At 39.7% G+C, this 10,187-nt stretch overlaps 1 protein-coding gene and 1 long non-coding RNA gene across 2 annotated transcripts in view; both read right to left on the reverse strand.

The window, feature by feature from the left end:
* Positions 1-3,127, reverse strand: part of LOC122873776 — an 80,011-nt gene extending 76,884 nt beyond the window's left edge. The window contains exon 1 of the long non-coding RNA XR_006377510.1: positions 2,728-3,127. This is a non-coding gene — a long non-coding RNA (uncharacterized LOC122873776). The remainder of the gene's footprint in view (positions 1-2,727) is intronic.
* A 5,844-nt stretch (positions 3,128-8,971) lies between these two features.
* Positions 8,972-10,137, reverse strand: dctpp1 (dCTP pyrophosphatase 1). The gene has a single exon (XM_044189633.1). The coding sequence runs from the start codon at positions 10,135-10,137 to the stop codon at positions 9,583-9,585; it is 555 nt and encodes a 184-aa protein (XP_044045568.1). The 3' UTR covers positions 8,972-9,582.
* Positions 10,138-10,187: the final 50 nt, after the last annotated feature.

The raw sequence follows: 10,187 nt of genomic DNA on the forward strand, positions 1-10,187 counted from the left end.
TTGCTCTGAGTTACTCTGACACAAAGAGAGATAGGATGTCAAAGGTAACAGAGATCTGAATGCTTCTGTCAGTAGAAATATAGCTTCACTACCTTGCTGAGCACTTTGGGAATTCTTGGCCTAGCTGTAGACATTTTCTGTCATAGACTATCTGGTCCCTTTGTTTTGAGGAAGTCGAGACTTAGTCTTCTCTGTACAGATGTTTTCTTCTGTTTTTATAAATTGTGTTTCATCCACTCTCAAATGTAATGTCAGGCAACCATTAGCTAACAAAGTGATAATTTGGAAATGTCATATTCCGCTGAACTGATAATCATTGATTCACACTTCTTACTGCTGTTAAGCAGAGGGAAATTACTAACTTTTTTATCATAGGAGAGCAGTCATGAAGAATAGTGTGAAGCTTTGGTTTACAACTGTTTATAATTAAAAAGGCATTTTACTGTTGAATATGGTCTCATATAAACTGTTATAAGAAAGAATATAAAAATTTTAACTAATCTCCATTTCACATATGCATGTACACATAACTGCAACTACAACCTCTTGTGTGTGCGCACACACACACACACACACACACCAATTACCTCAGGATTTTCATTGTCTGTTTCTGCTGTGTTTCTGCTAGGTCATTGCATGCTTTATTTGTACCCACCATTATTTATAAATTTATAAATTAATTAATCAATACTACTGTAAGCACCAGATACAACCACAACAGGACAGCAGGATTAAGCATTAATCCACACTGAGATCATTAAAGCTGGTAAGCATAAAGTTTTTTAATCAATACAAAAAAATAATTGTAAAGCAGAGAAACTGGTATATTATGTGGCTGTAGATGGTTTCCATACTCAATGCTACTGAGAAATGTTTAACAGCTTGTCAGGTCACACTTGTCCTGGTTGACAATGATAATAAAGTCTGTTAAAACAGCACATTGGCAGCTATGCTTTTCACACCAAGTTTGTACAGTCACACACTGAAATCAACAGCATTAGCACATCAGTTTCACACTTCACTAGCTGTCCCATTTTCCTAGTTTTGCAGTGCTTGATTCAAATAAAAACAGCAGGCTTTCACAAAACTTTCCCCAACAACTCCACAATCTTTGATGTGGTTCAAACATCATTTCAGTCATCTCCCATTGCTGAAGAGAGTAACACTGTGCAGGAAGTTCCAGATTTCATATTTATTTTAATAAACTTCAATACCACAATATGCTGCAAAGGAACCAAAAAAAAAAAAAAAAAAAAAAAAAATTCACTCAACTACTGTTGTTGTTGCGAATCCCTAAACAACATATGAGATTGGCCTATACTTGACACTCATTCATTCTCTCTAACAGAGTTCGGTTCAATTCACTTTCAGTTTTATTCATCCCAGAAAGGCAATTTGTTTGCATCAAAGTGCACATGAAGCATTCTGAACAATACACCATACAATACAATAGGCGAGAGCATTCAACGCAAAACAATATGCATACAAAAACAACAGGCTGTAAAAGAGACCCACATGGATCACAACAGCAACAGAGGCCTGAAGGCTATGATTCAACTCAAAAACTTAAAACTAGTTAAATATAAGTAATGGATAAATGGCATATGCTATTCCACTGCAGACAAGTAAAGGAAAGTTCATTCAGCCATCCACCTTATCAATTGAATGGCTGTATTATTAAATAGATACAGAGTAGTACAGAGTGTATTTGGTGTCCACAGACTGACCTCAATCACTCTCTGCAAGCAAACACCAAGCTCAGCACATAGAAGATTGGGGAGTGACAATGATAAACTCCTCCACAGGGGAATCAGAGCCTTCAGGTGGATACTGGAGTGGAGGTGGGGTTTATAAAATGCTGAAGTGGTGTTTGCAGCAGTATGTGTAGGCTGAGCTCCAGCGGCGATATGGCCACTATCCCACTTCGCACCTCAGGCCATCAGGGTAATAAACTTTCTATCTTGTGAACTGAGTATATCTAAATCCACGTCATACGTGGCAGCAGACTTAGACATGTCAGTTATACAGCAGTAACAATATCGCTGCCTATTAAAAGCATAACAATCTCTTACTTATGAACTGTTGTTAAGTGTTAAGATGGAGATCACCAGGAGTTATGAATAAGAGCCTAAAGAGTGGCAGCTGTGTTGTGACTTATAGTAAAGCAAGCCGCCACATACGCCTTTGAGTTCAAATCCTCCTCTAATGCCTAGCTAAATATTAAGTATGTAGAGAAAATGTGAATGTGACTACATATTATATATGTTTCCCTTAAAGCCATTACTACAGGAGAAGTATTATGTGAATGGGCTGTGTGCAAGACAGCACTCATGTTGACATTTCTACTCTTCTATGTTGCCATTATACAATAAATTATACCTTGTAAAGCTATTATAAAATACTGTAACATCCTTTACTTGAAAGACCTAATTTGCAGCGAGCCAACTGGCAACTCCACAAAAACAACACCAACAACCTGGGGGGAAATATGCTGCAAAGTTCATCCCATAACACTCACCACTATGCAAGATAACAGTATTAAAGCATCATAATCCATGTGCAAAACAAAAAGAATTAATTCAACTAACACCAGTGCAAGCATTGCACATAATAGATGGCAGCACCATGAAAGCAGAAATTAGCTGCCAGCATGGGCCAATATGTTGCCAACGAAAATCAGATCTGTGAAATAGCAATAAAACAGTCAATAAAGCAGCAAACTCTTACCTTAGACTGGTGAAATGAAGCAGTGATCCAGACATCTTAGCATAGTGAAAACATTCCTTGGGAAATAGTTTATCCTTTGGTTAGAGTTGTGGTCCCGAGCTGCCAACAGGTATGACAGGAAATAATCAGCCTTCAGGTGCAGTTGTTGCTAACAGATGAAGCTAAAAAAAAAAAAAAAAAAAGACCAGCTAAAGCTAATGGAGTCGGGTGAAATATTCATCCACTTAGCCGAGAAAAAAAGCTGCGTGAGTGGGCTATTTATTTTTTTTTTTTTTGGCAGGTGTGCTAATCTCTAAAATGCTAAGAAACGGCACCTGTGTTAAAGTTGTTTGCGACTGCGCTTTTCAAAAGCAGCAGGTGGCAGCAGTGCACCGAGAGTGAGCTTAAATAAACCGCCATTCAACCAACCTGCCGATACACGGTGTGTTATAGGCTGTAAAATATGTCACGTGTGAGTGCAGCAGCCAACCGGAGCTGACCACCTGAACAAGGTACCGGACAGGCTTTCACACCATGGATGTAACATTTAAAACAAAGTACTTATCCAAACCACAACTCCTTTGTTCTTTTATTGCAGTTTTACTCAGACTATATGGCCCCGCTTGCATGTCTGAATTAGTTCTAAAAAATCAACATCCGGTCGCCTTTTACCTTAGAAAATGGCATATTTGGATTGTTCACATTGAATTTCTCATGAACAATCGCCGTTTTGACTTGTCATAGCAGGAAAAGCACAGGTATTACTAATAACATTAACGATGGCTAAAGCCAGCGTGCACAATACCAGGGCCCTGAAACTAAAACTGCTAAATGGAGTTCAACTATCATTAATTTGATTATTTAGACCTGTGCTCCTCCTGTGGATCTCTTATGTCAAGATTTCTTCTGTGAAAAAGGGCCTATTTAGTTATTTTGGCCAGGATCTTCATTCACAGCTGCAAATGGTGTGAAGTGCAGTCTTGTTTGGCAGCAGTAACGATTGAAATGAAAACTTTTCTCAGATCTCTCACATGAACTTTAACTTACTCTGTACTTACACAATATGACAAAGGCTACTTTAACTGCTGGTTTGATTGTGTTATTGGTTAAACTGTTTTCTCTTCTATTTATTTTATTTTCAGTTATTTGTTTTATTGTGTCAATGCCTTTGTGTCTGGAAAATATTGCTGGTTCAAAAAAGCAATGAAAAGGAGGGGAAAAAAGAAAATGGCTTCCACAGCAGATAAGAAAAAGCATAGGTGGATCCAATAACTTTAATGAGTCCCTCCCATTGACCTGTGCCAGTGACCCAGCATACACAATACCAGGAGCCTGGAACTAACACACCGAAGAGGAATGCAGCTTTAATTAATGTTATTGACTACACCTGCACTTTTACGTGTTACATGTCAAAATGTCTGCCATGAAAAAGGGCTGTTACGGATACCAAAAGAATTCCACCGCTTACCTAATGGCTACCGGGATAAAGGACATTCAAAGCTAAAAATTAAAGCTGGTTGTTGCGGATGATCTAAAACCACAGATGCCAGAGGTATTAAAATTGTGAAGATCAGACAGACAAAAAGAGCATATTGCATTTTCTCATTGCTTCACTGGGCAAGATGTGGACATCCTATACAAAACAGAAACAACAAAAAAAAAACCTTTTTTATTTTGATTTATCATGTAAGTGACAATAAAAAAAATATGTTTTCTTTGGCAACTTTCATTAGCCATTTTCTACTTCACAACGTACACAGAATGCTATTTAACATAACATATGAAATGTAGAGACGGGAGGATCAAACATTTTTAGCAATGTACTTTATAGATAAGCAGTAGCCTGTAACCAAATCTCCCCTTGCGAACAAGATTGAACTGATTGTAAACCATGGAGACACTCATGTAAATGTCTGATTGTTGGCAGGGAATTTGACTTGTAACATTGCTGTATTGGCTCAGCGGTACGGTTTATGAAAAGGAAGAATATGCCAAGTAGTTAATGTTCAGGATGGATCAGTTTGGGGTATTCAAGATGTAAATGTCTCTGGCAGCACCACACAAAAGGGAAGAAATCATGCCTCGCCATTAGCAATGGTCTGTGGAGTCTGTGTGTGAGATGTGTCCTCCTGTGTCTCTATGTGAGGATGACAGCAGTGTAAAGGGTATTAGTTCTGTAATGAGTGTGACATTTTCAGATCCAGTCTGCTGAAGAGGCCATGACCACAGCTGCATCACAACAGGGAAATCCCCTCCGGTGATGAGGACAAGATGCTGATTGCTGCTGCTGGATGAAAACCATCCAGCCATAAAACTCAAAAGAAGAAGGGGTTTGTTTTTTCTTCTTCTTCTTTTGAGTTTTATGGCTGTTGTGTTGTGTGCATTACCGCTAACTGCTGGATTGTAACAGCTTCACAGTGAAAACTGTTTACAGTATCCACCCAAAGTGATCCCATGACATTAGTCCATTCTGAGTTGGTGCAACTCCTTCCCTCAATGTAACATCTAGATCTTCTGCAGATATGTCCACAACATTCAAGAACCTTCTTGCAGCGTTCAGCACCATCTTAATCCTTTCCGACTTCCCCTTTATTTCAGCAGCACAATTTATAACCATGGCAATGAATGCCAGAAATCGTTTCTTGTCCATACTGATGCTCTGATCATCTCCATTCTCTTTCTGCTCCTTTTCCTTTTGCACTGCCACTATTTCACCATTCCTCTCCGTTCTCTTAGCAGCTTCAGCATCTGACAATCCCTTTTCTGCTCTGATCTTATTCGCTTTTACTTCCTTAATTCCTTTTGTGCACTGTGCTGATCCCGTATGGTGATTTCTCTCGCAATGCAGGCACTTTGCTTGCTCTTTCTCCACTTTGCACTCCTCCACATTACAGTTGTCCTTCCCACATCTTCTGCTTCCTCTACAACCATCCAGTTTCAAGACTCCATCTGCTGACTTTTTCAAGATATATGAAACGTTTTCATCCAATACTCCTGAAAACACCCTGAGAAGATGGATATGTACACTTTACAATGGATCAGTTTGGGGTATTCAAGATGTGATTGTCTCTGGCAGCACCACACAAAAGGAAGAAATCATACCTAGCCATTAGCAATGGTCCAAAAAAAAAGAGTCTTTGTGTGTGTTTGTGTACACATGTATGTGTGGGATGTGATGTGATGTAAGCCCCTGCTGCTGTGTAACCCCACTGTGTGAGATCTGACAGCTCCCACTGCTGTCTCTATGACAGAATGAAAGAGTGTCTATGCGTGTGTGACTCAGATAGTGGAAAGGAGGAGGAAGTGGCCAGAGAGAGAGAAACCATAGCTGATTCACACAAAAACATGAATGCATTCACTCAGTAAATGTCTCTTTGAAAGCTTATCTTTGTGAGCATGAAAAACTAGACGTCCCACATCTTTTTGAAACCCACAACAAGCAACAACAAACCTGATGGTATCTGCTGGGCTGACCATTATAAAGTAGAAGAAAAAACTAATATTTGAACTTATCAAATGTCTTCAATGTAATTAAACATTCAGAGCTGTCTTTAGATGAGGAATGGCACCATGGGAACCATCTAACTGTTAAGCTAAGTTTCAGCTAACATTTTTAACAACTATAAAGACTTAAAGTGTTTAGAAGTAACATAAATACACAATGAGACTTAAAGCCTGCACTTTAGGATAACAGGTGTACAGTTGACTTCCATACTTTTAAGTAAACAAAATGCAACATACTAATAAATGCACCCTTGAAAAGCTATTAGAGATGCACTTTGCAGTTCTTGGTCCTCTTTGTTGTTTGGTTTGGAGCAGTCCAAGCATTAAAAACTCTGCCTGCAAACGTACAATTTACCATGATACTTGTGAGATGGTTCCTACTCTCCGAGAACTTTGATGTATTTGTAGCGTTTCCAAGCCATTTGCCCACTCTGGCTACAAAAAAAACGACTTCCATCAAATAGCAGGTAGCGAGTTCATGAAGTACACTTATCAACAGTATATGGAATCCACCATTAGTGTACTTAAAGTCTTAAGGACTCATAAGGATTTCTGAGAGTATCCCTATCACTGCAGCCTGGGGAAACATGAAGGCAGATTTGGTGAATGGAAAATTATTTCACAGGCTCAATGGGCAGATAAAGATCGGGTCTACATCCTCCTTTTAATTTACTGTGTAACTCATGTGTGTTAAATTAAGTGATGCATGATAAAGTAATGACATAGCATGTGTTTTAAAGAGAATTTTGAAAAAGTATTGTTCATATACAATATTATTTACACTTACCCTTCTACATAAGATTAATCCAGAAAATGTATTGCTCTGGATCTGTATAATGCTGCATGCAACCGTTTAATCAACACAAACATTGATTTTATGTTTAACACTTGTCATTCCGGTTAGAGCTGGGTTCAGGGACAGATTTAGAGAGTCTGACTTCTTATATGTGCAGCAGTTTGATGCTAAACCATAATGTGGAAATGTGCTATATCCCCATTAAGTTCCAGTCTGAAAACTTGCATGAGGATTTCTCAAAGTAAAGAGTTCTTACCAAACCTCTTCAGGATCACTTTTGGCAGTGCCTGTGTACTCTCAGAGAAGCAACGCAACAGAAAACTGCAAGAAGAACAGCGATGCAGGCTGAAAATCGTTACATTTTACTCTCCTGAGACAGCTGTAATTGCAGCCTGACTGGCACACATCTAGACAACGAATATTGAGATAGCACCTACAAAGTGTCACGATCTCTCATTTAAGATATTGCACAGTTTTGCAATGATGTTCACTGTGCATTACACAACTGAAACCGTAAGTGAGGAATGGCTTATGTTTTGCATGAACTACTGCTGAATATTATTTAAACTTTCTGCTGTAGCGCAAGCAGAATTTGTGGGGAATAATGTAGGAGCTAAGGATTTATAATCATGAAAAACAAATTTGGGGAGGGGTACGGAGGTTATTCTACTTCATTTGATCAAGAAAGAAAAAGCTTAGCCCTTGTTTTTCCTATAACCCTCATTTAAAAGGGCTTAAAATTTAAATGATGTATTTACACATTACAGTGCCAGAAGAGGAAAAGAGTTTGCATATCCAAGTTTTTGGATACACACCAAGAAAGTGGACAATTGGTCATTCATAATGTGGCATGCCGTGTCATATCTGCTTAAGTAAAAAGCTGTTTACTTTGAAGTGAGGCTCGACTTGCACACAGAGCAACATTTTAGTGATGCATGACTGTTCTCCTTTACAGCCTGTGGATGACTCATGCTTCTGAGTGAATACCAGGATATACAGCCTGGGGGCCATGTTTGTGTCTCGAAAACACACCAAATGAAAAATCCGACAGACGTTTTCACCGCTGTGTTACGCTGAATTGAATAAATCATGCACACACACACGCCAAAGTGTTTTACCAATGTATTTTGCATTCCAAATCTTTGCTGAAAGATTTATCAAAAAGTTCCATTCCAGGTGGAGTATACTGGTCGAGTCCTGCTGATTTAAATAAGATTGTTACAAGCTCCAAGCAAATAATTACATCACCACGCTGTGTGCTCAGGAGGTAGAGCAGGTTGTTCACAAATCACAAGGAGTTCAATCCCCAACTCTTCCAAGTGTCCTTGGGCAAGAAACTGAACCCTAACATTGCTCCTGATAGTTAGGCATGCTTGTATGGCAGCTTGTTGCAGTGAGTATGTGTATGAGAGGGTAAATGAGTGGCTTCTGAAAGCCCTTTGAATAAAAGTGCTATATAAATGTAGTCCATCAATCTGCCAATTACATGGTAAGTGAGTTAATAATGATCTACTATTACACTTAACTTTGGCCATTTTCAAGGAACCTGGTAATGTTGAAACCTGTCAAGGGAAGTTAGAATAGAATAAGCTTTATTGTCCAGTCGAGGCAGGAAAACTTAGGTTGATTAAATCAACTTGTTTCAGAAATGCATTTGTATTGCGTTATACTGAGAGGTATTTCTAATATTTTGGCCAACCCTTTTCTATCAATGACAACAGACTAACATTTTTCAGACTATAGCCTCCAAAATGAACAGAAAATTGAATCAGTTTATGAACATTATAACCTTCATGAAATTAGGATTTACTCCAGGGAAATTGTTGGACCATCAGTCTCAGCTAGGTGTACCACATAAACTGAGTGGAAATTTCTTTCAAGGCTCTTGTGTTTACCTACAGGCTACTGCTCCCATCACAACCATTTTTAACTGACTGGCAAATGAGTGATGCATACAAAAAAGGACAGAATTAAAGCAACTTTTACTTCAGGAAAAAAATGTGACAGTTGTGATGTGAACAAAACAGAAGATGAGTTGATCCAACCCCGATGGGAAATGAGGATAAATCAAAAACATGATAACACACAATCAATTCACAACTACTCTTCTGTCAGGGATGGTCAGGGCAATAATAATAATAATCTGTTTCAACTCCAACTCTCTAATCCACTCCGTCACACTCCTAAACTGGAGCCAAACCATAACTTCTAAAATGTGCAGTGAGAAATAAATTCCACTAAATACTTGCTTAAGGCACAGCTTAACAAAAATATGTTCTGCATTGCCTCAAATTCACTCAGGCACATCAATGATCAGACTAAAAACAGGATTTGAAAGTTAACCTCAATAAAAGCCAACATAAAGTATTCCTCAAGTGCCTTTCCTACTAAATGTGACTTTGCATATGACAGGATAGACAAACAAATGTGTATTACAGAAAATACACAAAAGTAAAGAGCAGTCATATAGTCAAGTCAACTCAGAAAAAAGCCTTTAGAACCAAAGCATAAAATTATCAGAAGTAGGCCCTAGTTAAACAGCAGCTCCTGCAGTCAGTGCCTCTCAACACGCAAACTCAGTCCTTGTATTCAGTGTACTTTTTGGCCGATCCGTGCACCTTGCTGGCGGGGTATTTCAATCGGTTTAGGGCCATTTTTCGAAGCACCGCTTGGGGAAGGTCGACGCGACACTTCTCGGCGAGCTCCACCAGGTAGATCAACACGTCGCTGAGTTCGTGTGCCAGGTGCTCTCGCTCGGACTCGGTCCAGTCCGGCAAGCCCTCGGCCACCTCCCCCCGCCACTGGAAGAGCTCTGCCACCTCGCCCACCTCTCCAACCATAGCCAGCAGCAGGTTGCGGGGCTGGTGGAACTGATTCCAGTCCCGCTCGTCCGTGAACTCCGCCTGCATCCGCCTGATGTCCTCAATGGTGGGTTTGGGGCTGAAGGAGAACCCCTCCGACCTCCCGGCTCCTCCGTTCTGCAACTTGGAGTGAGGCGATGTCCCGGTTGCTGCTCCGTTTACCACAGGAGAGTGTGACTTGTTAGCAAAAACGTCGTTGCTGCCATTTGAAGACACCGATGGCCCGTCACCCTTTATTCCACATGCTTCCTTTCCGTTTGTAGCCATCATGGTGTGTAAATATTATCAGCAGTGCCTGTAAAAACAACGCCACAAAGTCT

This window comes from Siniperca chuatsi, linkage group LG3 (assembly GCF_020085105.1).
Source record: "Siniperca chuatsi isolate FFG_IHB_CAS linkage group LG3, ASM2008510v1, whole genome shotgun sequence".
Classification (NCBI taxonomy): domain Eukaryota; kingdom Metazoa; phylum Chordata; class Actinopteri; order Centrarchiformes; family Sinipercidae; genus Siniperca; species Siniperca chuatsi.